The sequence below is a fragment of the Tachysurus fulvidraco genome, chromosome 6 (assembly GCF_022655615.1).
Source record: "Tachysurus fulvidraco isolate hzauxx_2018 chromosome 6, HZAU_PFXX_2.0, whole genome shotgun sequence".
Taxonomy (NCBI): domain Eukaryota; kingdom Metazoa; phylum Chordata; class Actinopteri; order Siluriformes; family Bagridae; genus Tachysurus; species Tachysurus fulvidraco.
In genome coordinates this window covers 16,772,000-16,795,767 of record NC_062523.1, presented here as the reverse complement: position 1 = coordinate 16,795,767, position 23,768 = coordinate 16,772,000, and the positions used below count along the sequence as shown (strand labels likewise).

Below are 23,768 nucleotides of genomic sequence, written 5' to 3'. Positions count from 1 at the left end.
TAAATTTCGAAGGAATGTCCTGTTCTTGTTGATTATTTCGGTGTGAACACAGCCACATCCACAATTTAAAAAAAGGTGTTTACTTGTGAATCATTTTTTTTTGTAACTTTTTTTTGTTTTTCTGTTTTTCACATTAAAGGTATAAAAGACTCTGATATGAATTATCTTCATTTTTTACATCACAAATACCTTTTTTAGGCCATTTTAACATGGGCATGTAGACTTTGTTTTTCATATCCATTGTATATTCTGGCTACTAATTAAATTTCTCTAAATATTACACAAAATTGTAACACCTGCATGCCGAGGTTAATTATTTCAGGAGGGGAAAAAAACAGACACATTTGTAATGTACCTTGCAGAACAGAGGATCTGGTTTATTACCACCCAACTCTATCCACCACAGACAATACAGAGCAAATTTACAGGTAGCATTATTTTCTCTTTTACAGCAGCTGTTTTTCACACTTCCACACATTCACACCTCCAAACAAATTCACAATGTCTAATATTCTTTTTAGGTGTGTAGACTGGCCCCATCCCAACGATTTGTGTTCTATTTTTTTACAATACAATAATAGAACATACTCACCTTTTATGGTTTTAAAAAGACAGAAAATGGTTTTGTACCACATTATATCACTGAAGAGTTGAAAGGGTTCCCGTTAACCCCTCACACGTGACAGATGTAGGCCCATCAAATTTTCTGAGCACAAGAATGATGCTATATTTGCCAGGTGAAAACACAGCAGCGTGTCACTGTATAAAAATGTACAGTTGCTTTATTGACATACATTCCATGTTTACAGCTGCAAGATAGGAGGCACACCCAGTATTGCACTTCATTAAAAGTTCTGGCTCAAAACAAAACCCAGAATATCAAACAAAACTGAAGTGTAGAGTAGCAACATCTGAATACACCTATTTTGGATATTATCATTATATACAAGATTAGATAAATCGTACACTATTTTCCTGCCATCATAACATTCTTAACAGTCCATATATATGATCTGAACTGAAGTCTTTTCTGCTAAGCCAAGATGCACTCAACAGAGGAGAATACTGTACAGGATTAGGAAAAGAGTCAGTTTCCATATTGGTACACTTCAGTGATCGGGTGGTGAGCAAAGTTTAAGGGAGCCGAGGGTTACAACGGCTGCATGCAGACACGTCACAAGTTTTATTTTTATTTTTTTTTGTTTTACTATTTCCTGGGTTCTTCAGGGTCTGTTGAGAGAGAGACACAGAATCCCGAAGCACAGTGCTGCATCACTGCTTTATTAAGCCAGACATCCATACATTCCTCTCAGACTGGCTGAAGCAGGAGTCTGCAGTTGCAGGTAAAACAGGGACTCGGACAGTAACGTACAACAAGCCCCATTAGTTTAGAAGGTATGAGCATTTCTGCACACACCACAGCCCAGAGCAAACTCCTCTCCAGTGGGAGGATGCACAACATGCAGGGGACATTCACTCCCCTCCAGCTGTTTACCCTTAGGGCCTGTCAAAGACACAGATATTTCATGACTCAAAATGCAATGAAACTAACAGGTGTACATTTTAAAGGAATTCGAATTTACCTGCAGGGCAATGAGGCAGCTCTTCTTTGGGGATACTGGTCATTCTCTGGAAGTCATCATGACAGGCATTGCAGAAGTGTGTGGTCCCAAAGCAAAAAAACACAGCGACAGAACAGCAGTAACGGCATTTGTATTCAAGAAAGTCTGTTCCATGTTTCGAGCACATCTGCAAAAGTGAAAAGAAAATGAAGGAATCTTCTTAATACAAGTTTGTTCACAGATTCAGGGTGGTCCTTGCATGGTGAATTGCAAAAATTCAGAACCATATATATATATATATATATATATACACTGTATACATATATATCTGTGTGTGTGTATATATGTATATATATATATATATATATATATATATATATATATATATATATATATATATATATATATATATATATATATATATATATATACACTGTATACATATATATCTGTGTGTGTGTATATATGTATATATATATATACACACACACACACATATATGAAACACTAACACGCACACAAAATACTCAACTTACCTGTGCCCTGGACACATCTGAGCATGCGCCACAGATAAGCTCACTGGGGTCATAGTCATCTCCCTGTCCTGCTTCTGCATCACATCGTGCCTCTCCCCCAAAATAAGCCTGCAAAAAAATCAACAGATCAGATTCTGAGCCAACCTGGACAGATGGTTTCTACAATACAAAAATATGAACCTGGACAGGTGACATTAATTTAATTTCATATCTAGCCTTTGTAGAATACTACAAGTCGTGGGGGCAAGTCATGGCCTAATGGTTAGAGAGTCTGACTCGTAATCCTAAGGTTGTGGGTTCGAGTCTCGGGCCGGCCATGACTGAGGTGCCCTTGAGCAAGGCAGTGAACCCCCCAACTGCTCCCCGGGCGCCGCAGCGTAAATGGCTGCCCACTGCTCCGGGTGTGTGTGTTCACTGCTGTGTGTGTGCACTTTGGATGGGTTAAATGCAGAGAATGAATTCTGAGTATGGTTCACCGTATTTAGCCGTATGTCACGTCACTTTCACTTTCACGTATGTCACGTCACTAACTCTGTTCTGTACCTTACACATGTTTTGACTCTGAAAATTGTTCAGTTTTCTACCTTAAAATAATGTGTCTCTGTTTTTACTGTTTTTCCTCGACTGTCAACTTAATTTTGCTACGATGCTGAATGATACATCCACTCAATGACATCAATGGAATGATAAATGAAAGATATTTTTCATTAAAATATTAACTGTATTTTGTAAACTACAAAACAAATCTTGTGAAACTAACCTTTTTGCATTTGTAGCAAACATAGTAAGCATATCTGTTCATAGCGAATCCAGCAGGGTCATTGTAAAAGCGAGCCCCACTCATGGTTATGGCCTCACTCTTGTGCAGCCCTTCATATTCCAGTCTCATTAAAGCTTTTCTCCTCACATCTTCATAGAGCTCTTTAATGGGATCCAGTAGATCTTTGATCACAGAGTGGTTAATTTTGTTCTAGGAATAAAACACATGCAGTAAATGTTAAAGAATAAAGTACACACCACAGAAGACAATAAACTCTTCATACAAACCATGACACTGCTGGTGTGATTACATACCTTACAGATAGGACAGGACATGAAGCCAAATGTTATCCTAGGCCCTAACCAACGGTTTTCCAGAACTCTGCGTGTGCATTGAAGATGAAACACATGACTGCAGTCCAGCTAAAAATAAAGAGATACAAAGAGAGTCATGTTGAGTGTTTAATTTTCAAGAAGAATAAGAACAAACCGCTTGCCATTTGGTGCAATACCTGGATGGCAGGGGCAGCAGACAGAGCCTCGGTGAAACAGATCATGCACATGTCATCAGCGTCCTGTTTCAGACAGCCAGTGTTCTTGTCACAGCCGTGCAAGCAGGGCAAACACAGCTCCTCGTTCTTTACCCCGCCACAAGGGTGACCACACACGTGAGTCTTACTGCAGGCCAGCTTTGCATACTCCTGCACACATAGAAACATGTTGGTTGATAATGTGGTGGTCTTGATGCCTACTGTATATGACAAACACTAGCACAGAAAACTGCCTTCATTATCTTCTGAGAAATGGTCAGATTTACCTGACAGTCTGGGTCTGAGCACACACTCCCCACTGCAGACAACTCCGTGCCATTCCTGGTGCCACAGAAACGACAAGCATCTGAACTGCTTGAAGCCGGTTTACCTGAAACACATGAGCTGGTCAGTTATGGCCACAAGAGTAGATCAAAGAAATGTCCATGAATTAAAAGAAATAGACAAGCTTTTATCAAACAATTTCTATAAATACAGCATAAAACAACAAACAGTATAGGGAGCAGTCACCTGTGTGCTCTCTGAACTCCACCATGGCCTTCATGGTCTTTGAGTCAGCCAGTGCCATGAGCCAGAAGAGTTTGGTTCTTCCACAGCCTTCATGGAGATCAACCTTAATGGCTTCCTCTTCTTCCTTAAACACCTGCAAAAAATTGGATCGACATAGTCTCACAAACAAAGGATTGTAAGAATTCACAGTGTAACTGCACTGTCAGTGTAAGAAATGTAACACATCATTAATATAAAATAAAACTAAATGTTGCTAGATTGTTATGCATCTACACATATTATACACTCGTTTCTCATGTAATTTATGTTCAAAACAAGTCGAGTGACTCAGATTATGTCTGTTAGCAGCTCACAAATGGCTGCTTTGCTAGCATTGTCATATTCACATTTACAGTGCCTTGCAAAAGTATTCATACCCACTGAACTTTTTCACATTTTGACATGTTACAACCACAAACAAAAATGTATTTTATTAGGATTTCATGTGATAGACCAACACAAAGTGGAAGGAAAATGATAAATGTGTCCAATATTTTTTTTACAAATAAATATCTGAATGTGGCATGCATTTGTATTCAGCCCCACTGAGACAATACTTTGTAGAACCACAAGTCTTTTGGGGTATGTCTCTACCAGCTTTGCACATCTAGAGAGTGAAATTTTTGCCAATTCTTCTTTGCAAAATAGCTCAAGCTCAGACAGATTGGATGGCGAACGTCTGTGAACAGCGATTTTCAAGTCTCGCCACAGATTCTCAATTGGATTTAGGTCTGGACTTTGAATGGGCCATTCTAACACATGAATATGCTTTGATCTAAACCACTCCATTGTAGCTCTGACTGTAATGTTTAGGGTCATTGTCTTGCTGGAAGGAGAACCTCCTCCACAGTCTCAAGTCTTTTGCAGACTCTAAAAGGTTTTCATCTAAGATTGCCCTGTATTTGGCTCCATCCATCTTCCCATCAACTCTGACCAACTTCCTTGTCCCTGCTGGAAAAAAGCATCCCCACAACATGATGCTGCCACCACCATGTTTCACGGTAGGGATGGTGTGTTCAGGGTGATGTGTTTGGTTTCCGCCACACATAACGTTTTGAATTTTGGTCTCATCTGACCTGAGCACCTTATTCCACATGCTTGCTGTGTCCCCCACATGGCTTGTCGCAAACTGCAAACAGGATTTCATATGGCTTTCTTCTTGCCACTTTTCATAAAGACCAGACTTGTGGAGTGCATTACTAATAGTTGTCCTGTGGACAGATTATCCCACCTGAGTTACCATGGGCCTCTTAGCCATGTCTTGGTAGGCTTGCAGTTGTGCCATACTCTTTCCGTTTCCGGATGATGGATTGTACAGTGCTCCATGAGATGTTCAAGGCATGGGATATTAATTTATATCCTAACCCTGCTTTAATCTTCTCCACAACTTTATCCCTGACCTGTCTGGTGTGTTATTTGGTCTTCATGATGCTGTTTGTTCACTAATGTTCTCTAACACACTTCTGAGGGCTTCACAAAACAGCTGTACGTATACTGAGATTAAATTACACACAGGTGTACTCTATTTACTAATTAGGTGACTTCTGAAGGCAGTTGTTTTCACTGGATTTTAGTTAGGGATATCAGAGTAAAGGGGGCTGAATACAAATACACACCACACTTTTCAAATATTTATTTGTAAAAAAAAAAATAAAAAAAAATTGACACTTATTGTCAATTGATTTATAATTTTCATTCCACTTCACAATTATGTGCCACTTTCTTTTGGTCTATATCATAAATCCCAATAAAATACATTTTCGTTTGTGGTTGTAACATGTCAAAATGTGGAAAAGTTCAGTGAGTATGAATTCTTTTGCAAGGCACTGTATGTTATAGACTATACTTATAATAAAGTTATAAGTACAATTATGGTCATTAATATCGCTCAAGTTAATATTAGCTTGATGGCAGTCATTAACAAAAATCAAAGTTATCTTCTTAATAGCAATTATCATATATATATATATATGATAATTATCGTTCAAATCCATCAAATTCACATCCAAACCTATTTGCCAGTTTTTAAATATCCATAATAGACGATATAATATTTTTATTTTGAAAGCGTAAGTGTTTATGGGGAATGTGTAGAAAATAGAATTTAAGAAATTGACTTAAGATTGATATGATTTAAAAAAAAATATCAGCTGTATGAGAGCCTATAGCATTTGGTCTTGATTAGCATAAATTCTATGGATCTTCTGCTTCTTGTTATTCATTCCAGTCGTGTTAGCAGGACTGTACCTGTCTCTGGTGGGAGCGAGTACGGCGGTGCAGATGAAGGAAACGGTCACAGTCAGTGCACAGGTTTCCACACACATTACAAAGGATGATGGCTGCAGTTTCACCATCATCGTGATTGTCACACATAGGCTGTGAAAATAAAAAGATTTAGAGTGCTTTAGTAGTATGCAGGATGATAATTACTGCATCTTTGAAGGCTGTTAAAACACAAAGCTTTACCATCTGTTTTTGCTGGCCATCTTTGCCCATCCAGCGGCCTGATGATAGCCGGTCCACATGGTCTTGATCCAGCACACAGAGAGAGGCAAGAGCCAGCCAGAGCTATGCAGAAACAATACACCAGGTATTTTTCACATTTAGTGACTGCTATATAATGAACAGTATTCATATACAGGAAACTCTATGGAGATATTCATTTGAAAATATAGTTTTTCAGGACATATGAGCAGTGAGTCAGAGGGCTCCTTTAAGCCCATGCCTGATGATTCAGTGACCTGGTTTGTGATTAAGTGGTTTAGATGACCTGCTTGCACTGAATAATGAAAGGTTTAGTCATACCCGTGTGGTAGCAATGCAGCGCACTGGTGAGCGGTGCTCTTCCTCCATCTTAGTAAGAGCAATAATGGTCTCAGCAATGGCGTTCTTGGTTACTCTGGACCAGGTGTCTGAGAGATGACCCTAGGGAGGATAATGTATGACTGATGAGCACACAACATCCGAAACCAGTACAATAAAAAAAAAAAAAAAAAATCACAGACAAGAATTGAGTCAAAGAATTTAAAAATGGTTCTTACAGCAGCCATGTCCTTGACCAACTTAATGATGATCTCAGCAATCTGAGGTGGTGTTGAGCCCTTCATCCACCAGTGACTCTCCCCTCGCCTGATGTAACTACTCACCAACAGGCAAACAGCAGGAAAAGGGCACACTTGGCTTACTAAAGCATGAATCAATTATTATTTGACTTTGTTCAGATTTACCATTACAAGCTCACCTGGAGTTGAAAATCATGGGCAATGTAACTGTTGTGACACCTTTGGCTGCTGCCATGCCTGCTATGCCAGCAATTGTGGTGCCCTTGGCCTTGAGTTGTACAGTAAGGGCTTTGGCAATGCATCCCAGGAACATGTCCAGTATCCCCAGCTTGTTCCAGTCACCCTTCTCTGTTGAGTGGATGATGTCACTGATATCTGCTGGTGGCAAAGACTTCACACCAATAACACTGGCCAAGCGCACAGGAGTAACCTCAGGAAGGACCCGTCTGAGCAGTGAGGTCACCTGGGTGATCAAAAGCAGTTATTAGTCACTCTGTTGCAGTGGCTTGCATCATTCTGTGTAAAACAAAGGAACACAAACACATACTATTGTAACATGCTCTCACACAAACATACCTGTCTTTGAACACGTGGCGAGGCTGTATGAAGTAGGGAGAACAGATCCTGTAGTAGGGTGAGTTGCTGAGCCAAGTACTGTCTGCCTACATTGGAGCCACTCAAAGCCAGGACCATTGACAGCAATTCAAAACAGTATGCATCTGAGGAGGCATCATCATCACTGGGCTGCGAGTTGGCATTCTCCTTACTAGAGATGGCATGTTCCCACTCCTCACGCACGCGTGTAGCTTCCATGCGTATCGCCTGCACAATGTGTGCACATACCTAAGGGCAAAAGAACATAAAAGAAACAAAATTTAGCATTTTCTCTTATGTGACAATGCAGCCAAACTGACAAAAGAAAGAATTCAGAATGTTTGTCTATCCACAAATTATATTTCTCATTGGACTCACAAGAGTCATTGTGAGACATTTATCTCTATGATTAATCTCCCTGGATTAGTAAAATGTAATGCATATGTCAATTTTACATCAAATTAATCTTGGCACGCATTACCATAATGCTCAGTCAAATACTGCTGATTGGTTTAACCAGACATCGGCTGCAGGTAGCCCTTTGTCAATTACTAGGGTGGTACAAATTCTGTATATAATTATTATAGAATAAAAATAGTTTTTTGTACTGTTTCTACACTGCTTTCATGCATGACCATAAACGAAAGTGTACAACAGGCTTAGGACTGGCTAAAGATCAGTCATCCTGACATACCTGTTTCTGCAGATTGGTGAGCTTGCTCCTGCTGAATATGATCCCAACCATGTGTTCTTTTAAATCAGCATCAGACGGTGCCTACAAATGATAGTGACAAGAAATCATTAATAAAAGCAACATTGGTGTTTCTTTAATGTAATCTCAAATATTTATTGTCCATGGTAATGGCATAGTATAACGCTTACTTTGTCTTCACCCTCTGGAGATGACAGCAGGTTCTTCTCCTCCTGCTCTGGAGTAGGCTCGGCATCCCCACAAATCAGCTTTCCAAACACCTACACAACAACAGTGCCCTCATTATAAAAATACTGACCCATCTTAAACCCAGGTAGAAAATGTTCTGACATTAACTCAGGAACATGGCATTTCTAAAGAGAATCTCACTAACCTGTGAGGTGATGAGGCGGAAAACACGAAGGGTTTCTGCTTCACAGTTCTTCTGCTGAGCCACGCTAGCTGAGATTTGCCCTGCTATCTTGATGGTGTCCCCCTCCTTCCAGCCAAGCACTTTAACCTGCCTCACCCGCAGTGTGTTCTCAGGACCCTTCATCTCAATCTTGATCACATGGTAGTCCCCACCAGGTAGCTCGCTGGTCACCCAGCCCATGTGCCTCGAGTCCATGTCAATCTGACACAATAAAAATCCCATTGAATAAAACAGGCCTTTAAAAACAGATATCTTACTTTCACGTGAAGCTCTGCTGTCAGTATAACCAGTACAATGCGAGAAGATTGCCTTGGTTATCAGTCACAGAATTAGAGATATTGTTTATGACCTTGGTGGAAGTCATATAAAAGTAGATTCCATCTAAAACAAATGAAATATTTCTGCAGAAGTATTACCAGGATGGTTCATTTTGTGCAGATCGGTATTAGTTACCTGTTTGATTCTGCAGAGGTCTTCCACTGCTTTTCCACAGAGAAATGTAATTGAAGTGACTTTATTCTAAAGGATTTCAAAAGAACAGACAACAAAACTGATAAATGAATGTATCATCTTTATGCTGATTATAACTGTCAATTCTCCAGTCCCACTCACCCCAATGTCACGGGAGTTGTCCACATGCACGGAAACGTAAGTGGCACTGATCCCCTTCACACAGCTGAGGGTGATGCTCTTTGTCTTGTTCTTGTCCTCATCTCCTGACTCCCAAAATGTCTCAGTAGAACCATCTGTCAAGCTGCCAATCATAGCGGGCCGGCTGGATGTTTTTATGTCCATCACACTGGTCAAGTCCTTCAAACAGGTTACCATACACAGCTCCTGCATTCAAAGAAATGGGTTATTACATGTAAACAATATCAGCTTTATTACTGGATTATTATTAGATTTATCTTTGTGTTGAAAATACACCAAATTGTTAACTTCATGTGATACTAAATAAACACAACTCTTGAAGGTGTTACATACAATACAGTTGCAAAAATGGCAAAAGCATAAATGCTTGAAGAGCCCGAGATTGCAAGAATATTATAAGAATATACAGAAAGAATATTACAATAAAATGCTGTTTTGTTACAACCTGACTGATGGCTTCATATCCTGACTGCACGCTGATGTTAAAGCTTTCTTCACTATCTCCATCATCTGATTTGGACAGGATGTTGTTAATGTGATGGAACACATTACTCTGGTGCAGAAACTGATGGTCTGACTGTTTGAATTTGAGACTCCAGCACCTATTTGAAGTTTCAGGATTTTAGTCACACAGAACAACAGATAGGTGCCTGTGTTGCAGTATATTGCGGTGACTCACTTACCTGAGGGCCATTTGCTGAAGGGAACTGCCACCAGGGAGTGACATCATCAGATCAGAGATGGTTTGGAGAAGTCTGTGGAAGGTATGGGGTAGAGGGTGAGCTGCCTCTCCAGCAATGACTATGTCAGAGAGAGGATGCTCGCACACACCCAAATCTTTCTCCTGCAATGAAACAGATCAGGCAGCATTTATACAGTAAGAAAGGTTTGCACTATTCTGGAAAAACATAAGTGCAAGTGAATTCTAAGGCTCTCCTGACATTTGTGCGCTGTAGCCTTACCTGCTCCACTGTGTCTTTACTGCCTTTGTTTTCTTCCTCTTCTTCTTCCTCAGGCTCACATGGAGATGGAGTTAAAGAAGCCACAAAATGCCAGAGGATATCATGGAGAGAGGTGGTTTGAATCACGTTGCAGAGCAGCCAATTAAATGCCTAACAAGAAAGTGATTAAATGAGACTTTGCTAGGAATTCTATTTCATTGCATCATACTATTAATACTGCAAAATAGCAGATAGAAAACAAAATCTTCACCCCCTGTAAAACCAAGATAAATCATTGCAGAACTTGTTTCACCTATGATCAGAAAGGAAGAGTATAAAAAGACCTAATTATAAAGTACTAAGTTGGTAGACTCTTACCAAAGAGAGTGAGTGCTGTAGTTATAGACAAGCAGTTAGCCTCTATATCAGAATAAATGTAAAAAGATCTGACAGCATTTTTCTTGGATTTTATTTTTTACATCACAGAAACCTGTGATGGTTGATAACATGAGTGTGTAGCCTTTTTTTAATATCCATTTTATGTTTTAATCACATATCTGTCTATCACTAACCTCCATAGCAAATACTCTGCAAGCTGATTTGCGCAGAGCGTGTCTCATGGCCACCTCAAGACCCTCTAAATCATGGTGCTGAATGACAAAGGCCAGCACAGGCCACTGGAAATTCCTTTCCCCTTTACTTAGGGAGCCATGCGCTGAGATCAGTCGAGACAGCTCAGGAGAGGGGTGTCTCAGGAGGGAGGAACCCACTTCTATAGAAAACAAAAATACATGTAACACCTATTGCATCAAGAACTACATTTATAGAACATGAATCAGAACGCAGAAGTACCCATAAATGTCTACAAACTCAAAAGGTAATCACAAACTAGAAAGCATTAACAAAGCTTTTTACACCAAATGGCATTTGATGGCACTATAATGTGCACTGTTGGTCAAAGGTGTGTGGATATTTTTTTACTACACAGGAAATGGGTTTATTAAAAAAAAACTCCAATAAAATCGAAGTATGTAATTGGTATTAGTGAAGTTAAAAATTGTTTGTTTCTCTTTATCAGAAAACAAACAAACAAAAAAGAGTAGAGTGAAAAAGGCCTAGATCTCCATCATGAATTAGGCCCTGGCAGCACATTATTATCCCAGTGTCTGAGTCTCTAGATAAAACAAGTGATTCGAGACAAACTCGACAAACTGTTTAGTCCAATCTTAAAGTGACAGACAATATGACAGACAATGAAAACTCTTTCTAAAAACGCTGAAAAAATTATTAATCAATTCAAGACCTTTTGCTTTGTTAAATAACATGTTTATAATTCCATTTATCATTAGTCTTTGATTATGTGAGTATCGCCCACGTGTAAGTTGCTACTCTAAAAAGAATATAGCATAATAGAATAAGGAATATAACCTCTGACTGCCTTACACCAATATCTGAATAATTTTTTAAAGAAAACATTCTTCAAGTTCAAAATTCAGATTCAAATTCAAAGTTCAAACCAGGAGAATGAACACGAAAACTGGTGTTGGTGCTTAGCAAAACTGTACATGTGGCAGAAAGTAAAAGGAGTACCTGCATCTCCACTGTGTACCCTCCGCCTGGGCACTGCCTTAACTCTCGCAGGAGAAGACGAATGCTGTTTATCATACTCCGAAGCCACCACAGAATAAGAGCGTTGGAACACTGTCCGTTTGGCTGTGTCACTGTCCGTGATGGGACTTGTCTCCAGGCTATGAAAACAGTACATGATTTAAACACTCATTTCTGCCTCTGGCAAAACTAGCATAATCATTACCCTAGCTGAAGTTTAAGAAAGCGGCAGTAAAGAAATGTGCTGTTACCTAGGTGGCATGGACTTCATATTACTCTCTGGTTCCTCAAAGACATTGGGACAAGCATCAGGTGTGACAGAGATATAAGGAGCTGGTACTGATGTTGATCTCAGGTAGCGCATCTCATCCTGGAACAGGTTTTCATCCTGGTAGCCTCCAAAATTCTCTGTATGTTGACTGAAACAGAAGTACATTAGATGTTTTAATACATTTTTTTATCAATCAGCAGTTTTTAAGTATATTAAGTGTGAGGGTACAGAGAAAATACAAAAATCTCTCTGGCTGGCTAATTAAAAAAGCAAACAGTGCTGGATGTACCGAGCCAGGGTCTGCAGATACAAGCAGCCAATTTTATTTGGCAGCTCTTCAGAAACTCCCTCCTTCAGGCTAGGTAGGTGTGTGTGGAAGGGTTTGGGTGGGTGATGGCATAACAGGCTTGGCTCGGCTGCGCTGCTCAGGGATAACAGGAACAGGGCATTGGCACGGATCACCTGGTGCGCCTCCATAGTGGGAAGTGCTCGAGGTGTTTTCACCTGCAAAGGCTTCTTCCTGGACTGCTTTACCTGATCCACACAGAAATATGCGCAAAGGTAAAATGTAATTCACAATCATTTGCAAGAGAATAATTGTGCAAACATGTACATATTCAAAAAAATGAAGTTATACCTTTTCTCTAGCTGCGGTTTGTTTCTCTCTCAGGTACTTCTCTCTGCAACGATCACAAACCAGATACCAGGTACTCCCTCCTATGCCACCATCACCACAATTCCCAGCCCATCCCCCACAGAAGTGGCCGATGCTGTTATAGCCCTGACCTCCAGCATAACGCCCACATCCTGAATGAATGGGGAACAAAACACTCACCATATCGCCGTTCAAAGTTTCAAAACAATAATGTACTTAGCCCTCGTAAATACAAAAAAAAAAGAGAGAGACAGAAAGAGAAATATGTACCTGGGTGGGCCTGCCTCATGTGGTAGGTAACAGGGTAAGGATGAGACTCTCCACAAAGCTCACAGATTGTGTCTTTCTCTGGGCCTCCCATAGCCAGCTGCGCCATTTCCCCAAACAGGTTCCCTCTGGGGCGAACCTCGGCTTTCTCCTTCTTTTTCTTCTCCTTCTTTGCCTTCTTGCTGTCTTTCTCACTCTCCTTCTTTTTCAGTATGGCACTAGAACCAGGACTGGGGAAAATCATGTTCTGTGTGGCAGCTTTGATAGTTGCCATAGAGATGTCCTCCCAAAAAGCAACAAGGTGTTGGAGAGTGAGGGGTAGGAGAGACTTTGACCTCATTGTGGAGTGGCTGGTCACTTCATAGGAAGCCTGCTCACCTTTCCCATCCTCACATTTCTCGGGCAAGGGTGGCTCTTTAAGCATAGAGAGAACCTTGTTCTTATTGATGCTGCCCATCTTGGAGATGTCTGGGCCATGAGGTGAGATGTTAAACATGTTGAGGGCAGAGGAGATTTCAAGTGAGTGACGGTTTTTCAGCTTGCTTTCCTTCTCATCAAGGCTCTGCTGGCAGCTGAGCGAGTTGCGTATGGGTGCATGCTCTTTGGTCAGTTCAGGGTTGAACTTTAGGAAGGAGGAGCATGCCATTGCATCATGAACAATGCCCTCATGCCATAGGAAAGCTGCAAAAACGGCACGAGCACATTCAGCCACAGAAGGTGACATGGCCTGCTTGGCAGGCTCAGCATGCCGGGTACTCTCGCCCTTAAAGAGAGGCCCTGATTTGTCCTTTTTGGGCCGCACATGCCTACTTGAGGTCTTGCGGCTGACTTTAGGTGAGGAACGGCTTTCTAATTCCTCTTTGACAGGAGCCTTTCCAATGCTGAAATGCACTTTGGAGGAGCCCTCGTCAGCATTATAAAATTCTGCATTTTCATCATTGGGTTCATCGTTGGACAGCAGAGCAATGGAAGAGCATACTTCAACAACTTCACTGTGAAGGTTCTCCTGAACAACATGAGGAGATGGGGAACAGTTTTCAGAATTGCTGATTCCTGCTTTAGCCTCCTTTAAAAGTTGTTTCTGTTTGGGAGAAGTAGACCTGCCTCTCAGAGGCTCTGTCAGTGGTATTTTTTTCTTTCTCAAACAATCTGGGTCCAGGGTATAGGAGTCAGATTTGGATCGCTCACGAGGAGGGTCTAGATGAGCCTTTGAAGAGGGACAAACTTTCATTGGTAGGTTCTTATCATGTGGAGAGGAGGAGCGTGGGGAGCTGCTGCTAGAGGGACTTGACCTGCCTGAGGTGACAGTCTTCTGTTTCGGTGAGGAAGACCGTGACCCTGGATTTGGAGACTCAGACCGAAGGCCTGGGTTTTTCCCATCAGCCTTTAGAGCCTGCAAGGTGTTGTGGTTGGGTGAATGAGAACGGCTGTGCGAGTCAGAGCGTAATTTACCAGTGTCCGATTTGAGGATAAGAGCCTCGCTGGCAGACAGGCTTTCAATAGTCTTGATCTTGCCCTGTTCAGCAGAGCGGTTGGAGCGGCTGTCAGCTTTAGTTGTGCGGCTTTCCTGATGGTGCTTGCTTGCTGGAGACATTGACCGAGTCACATTTCCTCTTTCACCTGAGTATCATAATAGAATAATAATTACTCAGTTTATGAGCATCCCCAAAAAAGTTTAAGAGTTTAGAGATTTAAGATTTCTGTCTAGAAGGAAATATATAGATTCAATATAAATATGATGCCTGAAAATTAAAAGTGAAAAGAAAGTCAGAAATGACATGGGGGAGGAAATAAAATTTTGTGTTATGATGCACAGGGAACACAACAAAGAATGCACTTCTAATTTGCTCGGCCAGATTTCATTAGGCCAAAGTACTGCAGTCGATCTTACAGTACCAAACCTATTAACTACCTATTCTAGCCCATACCTATAGGGAAACTACATTGTTCATCAAGCAGTGGATGAGACAAAGCCCGTCTCAGAAGTAAGTCTTCAGGTGCTCCTAAAAGGAGGCATGCATTACCCACCCTTTTGTCTGAGAGCAAGAGATGAGAGAGCGGTGCCAGGCCCAGCCACACTGCTTTTGTGCACACGCTCACTTGAAGCAAGGCTGCGAGATGAAGCATCTACAGCGGAAAACAGTTGCAAGGAGAGTAAGCAACAAGATTTAAACCAAAGAAAACAGAGAAGGAGAGATGGATGGGGAGAGAGAGAGAGAGAGAGAGAGAGAGAGAGAGAGAGAGAGAGAGAGAGAGAGAGAGAAGAATCAACAGAAAATGCATGCAAAGAGAAGTATAGAACACTAGGGGAGCGAAAGAATACAGCCACTAGACAAAAAAAAGAACTGATCCCTGGACTGTGAATGACATTCAAGGAAACTGGAAACAAAGTTAAAAAGTAACAAAGCCACTGTTTTACAACAGAATCGATAGTGGCATTTTACTTTAAACTAAATTGCAGAATAATCCTGCCCTGTTAAAACTTGCATTTAAAACATGTTGTTCATGAAAGCAACTGGGGAAAAATGAGACAGGAAAATGAGACAAAGACAGAAAATTTATCATATATTGTGGGAAAACGCAATATGAGGAGCAAAAAAATTATTGTTAGAGCATGACTTGCTAAAGCTAAAAAGGCTATAGGACACGTAGGAAGAAAAATGGCACTTATTGGCATAAACAGCAAGCGGGTATGATGGAAAAGAGGCAGAAGTGCAATGAGCCTAAGCCTGAGTGGAACACAGACATTTAAAAAAAAAAATACAAAAAATATATATGTTATATAACAAAAACAAATACAAAGCCCTGTGCACCTGTACAAGCAAGCACCACCACTGTCATACAGAGGGCCAGACTTACTCAGAAGCTGTGGTTGTGGCTGATGCTGCTGGGAAAGGGAGTGTCCAAATACAAAAGGGCTGTGGACAAGGGAAGAGGGAGGTTTGGCGGCTTGCTCAAATATGGAGGGAGCTGGGAGGAAAGGCCCAGACTGAATGGAATTCAGTATGGCACTCAGGCGGTCACCTGTAATGTGGAAGACAATGGGAATACTATAGCTTTTACGATTGGAACCATATAAAATGTTAAGACTCATCAATGCCCCACACAGGCACATTCACTGGCAAAACAAAAGGGGTGTCAGTGGATTAGTTCAATTATGGGGGATAAGTAGATTCTTTGGGGACAGTAAGTCTGTTTTGTTTTTTTAATCCACACCTCATTTAGTCAGGCCATAGGTAAGGTGCTGGCTTTGGCAACATTGCCTTGGCTGTTCTTTCATCACTCCCAGGGTGAGCACAAATCATGATTGGTTTATACTTATTGGTTCCATTATTGTTATCAGTCTTCAAATAAGACTTTAGAAGCGTTTTATTATAGTCATAGCCTAGATTAACTTTAACTGACAAAAATCTCACCATAAAGTATAATTATGAATGTGCATAAGGCAGTGATGAAGAGTCCATAACACACCATGCCTCTCAGCAAAGGTGTATGGACGCACCACTCAGCAGCAGTGACTGAAAGAAGCACAGCAGGACTCAGGCTTTAACTAAAGTCCTCCACTGAGAGCAAAAGTAGGACACAACTTGGTAGAACCAGACACGCTAAGTGTGCAGCACACAGAATCTTTCCCGTGCATGCAAGGACAATATTTTTTGGCACTGATGTTAGCCACACACAGTAAACATATAAGCATGCAGAACACAGAAAGAAAAGCTAAGACAATGAATGTATTAATGGATCTGAACTCTATTCCCCGAATGTGGCATGACAGTATTCGAGAGTAGCTAGGCTATGTAGTACAAAAACACAGTAACTGTAGGTGACAGTAGGTGATGGTCAGCTGAGATATAAAAGTTGAAGTTGGTTACAGAAGAGAATAAACACTAATTCAAGGTCTCATAGGGAAAAAGACCAATCCTCATTCTGAAGCTCAACATGTACATTATAAACCAAAGACAACAGATTTCTAGTATTGGTAGCTGGTGATGACTGGTGAAGATCCGATCAAAGACTCATTGTAACTGAAGTAATTCTTAAATCTTTATAGCATGTTGATGTAGGCAAACATTAAATTAACAGACAATTGTCCAGATTACTGAGATGTGTTTTGATGAGAAGTAGCTTTGTTCCCAGTGAAATGCAAAACACATGAAAAGACAAAAAAATGTTTAGACCAATACAATATCACAAACTGTTGGCTGTCAAATGAATACAATTTTGGTCTCATTTATCAACCTTTAATTAAAGTAGAGTCTATTTTTTTGTAGGCCCTCTATTCTAAAATATACGGCCAATAAGTTTAGGTAATGCTGATTTTCTTGTGTATGTCGATGAATACCAATTACCTGTAAAGTGTAAAGTGAATTCATAGCACAGCTGATTTATAATTGCTGACAGAAATCCACAAAGGCAACACATACAGAAAGAAATGATAAAATGACTAAAAAGTGCAAGAGCTCCACGTAACAAGATTACTTACTGCAGATCCTTTAATAGTGTGATATATTCTGAGTACTGTATCATATATTTTGCCCTAACTTGTCTTAATTTATGGGTTTGTTGTGGATTGTAGTCATTTTCAGTAATAATGACTGTCTTTTACAAAATGTTTATTTAATGTGTGTGCATTATTGCACTAAACAAACCATTTCAATTTGTCAACGTGATCAGCAGATACATTTGCAGTATTATATTCCAATTTTACACCTCAGTTAGGTTCAAATTGTGAGTCGTTTCATATGTACATATCAACAAATTCTGGAGAATATACAGGATGTATATAATCCAGAATTTATATATCTTTTGTAGAATAAATGATTTACAAATATACGTGTTTGTATCCAGCTTGATAAATGAGGCCCAATGTTTGACAAGAGTGGAAAGTTTTAAAACTTGGTAAATCCTGAAATGTAATGTATTATTTGAAGACAATGTTGGCAGATGACCACATAGTGACACACATGTAATGTAATGGGTGGTATGGGTGGAAGTGTGTTGAATACAAAGCGAGGATTTTCTTGCATACAAGTCCTCATCTAAGCTCACCTTTGTTGTTGGAGAGGCCATAATCAAAGCCTTGTGCCCCACTGCCCATAGTTCTGCTAAAGGCCTGCACTGAGAAGGGGCTGGGGGGAGGAGTCTGAGCACCATGCTCAAGGATAGCTGGCTCTGTTGGAGGAAAAAAAAAAGCCAAAACAGACTCTATTCATCAGCATTCCATGTGACAGATACTTTAATCATTTACAATGGTTCCTTGGACAAGCAAGAATGGGAACTTATTTCTCAACGTCTTGCTTGTGGGTGTGGTTTTACCTTCATCATGACGCAGGTATTGGTTTCCGCCTCTGTCTCTGGCTAGGGACCAAGCCTCTCCCTCATCGCTCTCGCAGAACTCAACCACGCTGTTCTTATCCAGCTGCACCCATGTTCCTTCTGGGTTAACCACCTGGCAGACCAACAACATTATTTCTCTCATCACACACAATGCTCCTGGCCATTACATTGATTGTTGTCACATTGCACTATATATAAAATGATTTACAATAAAGTGATTCATGATTCCACCGGCAGTTAATGTTAAAGGAACTGATGTGCCATTCACTTAGTATCATATCAGCATAGAGCATGCTGTTCTGTTTGGCAAGTGACTGTGGAAGTGCACACTGGAGCAGCAGTGCTAAGTGCACAGTAGTAACTAAAATTTGAAGGGCACTCTGGGACAGCATGACACACCACACCCTTTAGAAAGACTGAGCAGGAAGAGCACATTCAGCCACCTCAAACCATGGAGAATATTTTATATGTTTATAAAGGTAGAAAGAAATACTCCAAGTGGACAGAGGAGGACACTTTAGAAATGACTTTGTGTTTATGAACTTCACGTTCCAGGAGACATTTCTTTTTTTCTTTTCACTTATAGAAGTGATTCAAGTCCATATACTGTCATATATTATATACTGAGCATTCAAAATAGTTGAACTAAAATGTTATTCATTCAGAGCAAGGGCAAATGCTGAAGCCATGCAGGTTTTACTTCTACTTTTATGTGTAAGAATTTCAATATACACAGAATGACCACACATCCACACCAGGAGCTTATTATATATTGTTTCTTTAAAAGGAAATAACAATTTTGAGGGACACGAAGAAGAAAAGGAAAATGCTATTACAGTGACCGCAGCACTGGAAATAAGGCAAGAAATCTGGCAACGTAGTGATTTACTAGCAGCCAAAAGAACACAGGTGGGAGTCCATACCTCGCCTACCGCCTTGACTTTGTTCCCCAGTACTAACATCCCAATGGGGATACCTCTAAGGTTTGGGCAGCTTCTGATGTTGTGACCCGAGGGTCCCGTCTTCACTACCTTATAAAGACCTGGTCCGCCACCCAGGCCAGCCCTGTCCACACTGCACATGGGGGATTCATGGGAAGGGTGGCCATTGGTCTCGCTTATACACTCATCTGACTGGCGCCTGGCCTCCTGCAAAACCAAAGGTGATAAGTCAATCTATGAAGCAAAAAAAAAACATGTACATTACATCACGCTACTTTAAATGGATCTGAATGAAGTGTCTGCATTTAGGCAGGAGTCATATCACTTACAATACTTGCATTGTATGCACTGTAATGAGCATCTACCCATGACATATATGCAAAAAATATCATTAATAGGTAGTCTGTACTGATTAAGTTAAACTAAAATGCAAATTCTGACTTGAACTGAATAAGAACAATGTGTACAAAACATGACTGGCATACCAGATAGTGAGGATGACTATGCACCAGGCATGCCAATCAGCTCCTTTTATATGTAAGACAAAGTGAAATCATGCCAAAATAAAATCATGCCAATGACTTGTGAAATATTAAATCATAATATGTATGTGTTTCTTATGAAACCATCATGTAAATGCAAAATATAGATAACTAGACACACACATTTATTCAACATAGTCTAGTTTGCCATATAAATTATGTTGAATCTTCCTAAACACATACTTCACAAAAATATTCATGCATCTGTGGGACGGCACATTAAATTAACATGATTTTGAGCAGACAAATAAAGACACACAAAAACTGGTGGAAAGCAAAGAAGCAGCAAAGCCAAACACGTGTCCCTCCTTTTTACAACTCACCTGAGGGAAACAAGATAAGGTCGTCCAAGACAAAAAGTCGATATCCCTGACTCCTTGGCTAGCACTAAAGGTATTCTGAGCAACAGATTGTAAGAAAATCAAATCACGTCGGGAATTACTTAAGACAGAAAAGGTGCCGACAGTATGGGTTTTCTTTTTTGGAAAACCGCCTGTTTCCGATGACGTTCCTGAAATTCCCTGCGTTAGGGCTTGTAAGCTATAGGAGTTCAATAATGATCATCTCAAGCTGAATCTAAAAGCTAATTTTAATACATGGAAATTATGAAAATATTTTTAAAAACACATTCTTAACAATCTTCCAAAAAAAGCTGTGGTGTGTCATGCTGTTTAAAATGAGGCTCCTCAAATCCATTAGCAAATGTCCTTTAAGGTAATGACATATTTTCCAGTAAAGCAAGGTTCTGAAAAACAACCATTTCATGGCAGAAAGCCTTCTTTAACTTGAAGTCCCTTTAGCACTTCTCAGTGACCAACCCAGGCTCCTAATCAGTATTTTTCATTTGAAAGTTGACCCAAATATAATTGTCAAAAATACTGAAAAATAATTTAAAGAGCTACCTCAATATTTTCAATGCCTATAGTTTTAATGACAGTTTTTGCAACATCGTTTGTCCAGGCAACATTTTCAGTACACAATCATGTATAATTTACAGTAGAAGCACTCTCCATTTTCAGATCAAAGCTTTATATGCTGCATGCAGTCCCATAATTGTATAGTCCTATAATATAATAGTATGGTCATATAGCAGTATAATATAATTGTATAGCCCTATAATATGTGTATAGTGCTATAATATAATTATATAGCCCTATAGCACTATAATGTAATTGTACAGTCCTGTAATGTAATTGTACAGTCCTATAGCACTATAATGTAATTGTACAGTCCTATAGCACTATAATGTAATTGTACAGTCCTGTAATGTAATTGTACAGTCCTATAGCACTATAATGTAATTGTACAGTCCTATAGCACTATAATGTAATTGTACAGTCCTGTAATGTAATTGTACAGTCCTATAGCAATATAATGTAATTGTACAGTCCTATAGCACTATAATGTAATTGTACAGTCCTGTAATGTAACTGTAGAGTCCTATAGCACTATAATGTAATTGTACAGTCCTATAGCACTATAATGTAATTGTACAGTCCTATAGCACTATAATGTAATTGTACAGTCCTATAGCACTATAATATAATTGTATAGTCCTGTAATGTAATTGTACAGTCCTATAGCACTATAATGTAATTGTACAGTCCTATAGCACTATAATGTAATTGTACAGTCCTATAGCACTATAATGTAATTGTACAGTCCTGTAATGTAACTGTATAGTCCTATAGCACTATAATGTAATTGTACAGTCCTATAGCACTATAATGTAATTGTACAGTCCTGTAATGTAATTGTACAGTCCTATAGCAATATAATGTAATTGTACAGTCCTATAGCACTATAATGTAATTGTACAGTCCTGTAATGTAACTGTAGAGTCCTATAGCACTATAATGTAATTGTACAGTCCTATAGCACTATAATGTAATTGTACAGTCCTATAGCACTATAATGTAATTGTACAGTCCTATAGCACTATAATATAATTGTATAGTCCTGTAATGTAATTGTACAGTCCTATAAGCACTATAATGTAATTGTACAGTCCTATAGCACTATAATGTAATTGTACAGTCCTATAGCACTATAATGTAATTGTACAGTCCTGTAATGTAACTGTATAGTCCTATAGAACTATAATGTAATTGTACAGTCCTATAGCACTATAATGTAATTGTACAGTCCTGTAATGTAACTGTATAGTCCTATAGCACTATAATGTAATTGTACAGTCCTATAGCACTATAATGTAATTGTACAGTCCTATAGCACTATAATGTAATTGTACAGTCCTATAGCACTATAATGTAATTGTACAGTCCTGTAATGTAACTGTAGAGTCCTATAGCACTATAATGTAATTGTACAGTCCTATAGCACTATAATGTAATTGTACAGTCCTGTAATGTAACTGTATAGTCCTATAGCACTATAATGTAATTGTACAGTCCTATAGCACTATAATGTAATTGTACAGTCCTATAGCACTATACTGTACAATTACATTATAGTGCTATAGGACTGTACAATTACATTATAGTCCTATAGCACTATAATGTAATTGTACAGTCCTATAGCACTATAATATAATTGTATAGTCCTGTAATGTAACTGTAGAGTCCTATAGCACTATAATGTAATTGTATAGTCCTATAGCACTATAATATATTTGTACAGTCCTATAGCACTATAATGTAATTGTATAGTCCTGTAATTTAACTGTAGAGTCCTATAGCACTATAATGTAATTGTACAGTCCTGTAATGTAATTGTACAGTCCTATAGCACTATAATGTAACTGTAGAGTAATAGCACTATAATGTAATTGTACAGTCCTGTAATGTAACTGTATAGTCCTATAGCACTATAATGTAATTGTACAGTCCTATAGCACTATAATGTAATTGTATAGTCCAATAATGTAATTGCACAGTCCTATAGCACTATAATGTAATTGCACAGTCCTATAGCACTATAATGTAATTGTACAGTCCTATAGCACTATAATGTAATTGTATAGTCCTGTAATGTAATTGCACAGTCCTATAGCACTATAATGTAATTGCACAGTCCTATAGCACTATAATGTAATTGTACAGTCCTATAGCACTATAATGTAATTGTATAGTCCTGTAATGTAACTGTACAGTCCTATAGCACTATAATGTAATTGCACAGTCCTATAGCACTATAATGTAATTGTACAGTCCTATAGCACTATAATGTAATTGCACAGTCCTATAGCACTATAATGTAATTGTATAGTCCTGTAATGTAACTGTACAGTCCTATAGCACTATAATATAAATGCTACCGCAGTATGTAAGTGTTCTCACAAACACTACCAAAACTCAAGAAATTAGCTCCCTCTAGTGTCTCACTGTTTTTATAAAATTCCAGATTTTTACCTTTGCGGTTCCAATATAACAAATTATAAAATATAAACTATTTTTTGCTTCATCAATATAATTTTGATGCATCATTTCTTTCATGAACCCCCCTTAATACATGACAAGATGTTTTTACACAAGTCACATGTTAATATCTTGAATCAGTCTTAAATGCTTCACAAAGAAACCTCAAACTATTTTCACATAGGAAAAGAAAACCAAGAGACCAATCATTTCACAAGTATATTCCTGTGTTTTTTTTTTGCTTTGACCAATTCCAAGGAAAATAATGCCCTGCAATCTAGCAAAGCATTGTTGCTGCTAACTAAAAAACAGCACTTTATGTTTGTATTTAAATAAAAGATTTCCTTTGACACACATTGATTTTAAGTATGAATGCTTAATAGTGAACCAGTGATTAAAGAGTTAAACATTTTGTTTAACACAAAATAACGTTAAAATACA

General features: G+C 39.1%; 1 protein-coding gene across 19 annotated transcripts in view; it reads right to left on the bottom strand.

Moving 5' to 3' along the window:
* Positions 1-347: 347 nt before the first annotated feature.
* The window catches only part of mycbp2 (MYC binding protein 2), a 59,897-nt gene continuing 36,476 nt past the window's right edge, over positions 348-23,768 (bottom strand). For 8 of the 19 annotated variants that reach the window (XM_047815356.1, XM_047815366.1, XM_047815364.1 and 5 more), the window contains 33 exons: positions 19,391-19,615; positions 18,447-18,579; positions 18,180-18,302; positions 15,990-16,154; positions 15,159-15,257; positions 13,134-14,750; positions 12,846-13,015; positions 12,498-12,742; positions 12,189-12,356; positions 11,920-12,077; positions 10,902-11,101; positions 10,351-10,500; positions 10,072-10,232; positions 9,834-9,990; positions 9,350-9,574; positions 9,191-9,256; positions 8,699-8,938; positions 8,496-8,585; positions 8,308-8,388; positions 7,596-7,862; positions 7,199-7,482; positions 6,999-7,095; positions 6,763-6,882; positions 6,424-6,525; positions 6,205-6,333; positions 3,919-4,051; positions 3,675-3,778; positions 3,370-3,558; positions 3,173-3,280; positions 2,859-3,068; positions 2,099-2,206; positions 1,584-1,749; positions 348-1,504 (listed from right to left, as the gene is read on the bottom strand). In XM_047815356.1, the coding sequence (XP_047671312.1) occupies positions 1,389-1,504; positions 1,584-1,749; positions 2,099-2,206; positions 2,859-3,068; positions 3,173-3,280; positions 3,370-3,558; positions 3,675-3,778; positions 3,919-4,051; positions 6,205-6,333; positions 6,424-6,525; positions 6,763-6,882; positions 6,999-7,095; positions 7,199-7,482; positions 7,596-7,862; positions 8,308-8,388; positions 8,496-8,585; positions 8,699-8,938; positions 9,191-9,256; positions 9,350-9,574; positions 9,834-9,990; positions 10,072-10,232; positions 10,351-10,500; positions 10,902-11,101; positions 11,920-12,077; positions 12,189-12,356; positions 12,498-12,742; positions 12,846-13,015; positions 13,134-14,750; positions 15,159-15,257; positions 15,990-16,154; positions 18,180-18,302; positions 18,447-18,579; positions 19,391-19,615 (6,606 nt within the window). In that variant the 3' untranslated portion in view covers positions 348-1,388. The remainder of the gene's footprint in view (positions 1,505-1,583; positions 1,750-2,098; positions 2,207-2,858; positions 3,069-3,172; positions 3,281-3,369; positions 3,559-3,674; positions 3,779-3,918; positions 4,052-6,204; positions 6,334-6,423; positions 6,526-6,762; positions 6,883-6,998; positions 7,096-7,198; positions 7,483-7,595; positions 7,863-8,307; positions 8,389-8,495; positions 8,586-8,698; positions 8,939-9,190; positions 9,257-9,349; positions 9,575-9,833; positions 9,991-10,071; positions 10,233-10,350; positions 10,501-10,901; positions 11,102-11,919; positions 12,078-12,188; positions 12,357-12,497; positions 12,743-12,845; positions 13,016-13,133; positions 14,751-15,158; positions 15,258-15,989; positions 16,155-18,179; positions 18,303-18,446; positions 18,580-19,390; positions 19,616-23,768) is intronic. The other 11 variants (XM_047815363.1, XM_047815369.1, XM_047815371.1 and 8 more) reach the window with 8 other exon arrangements.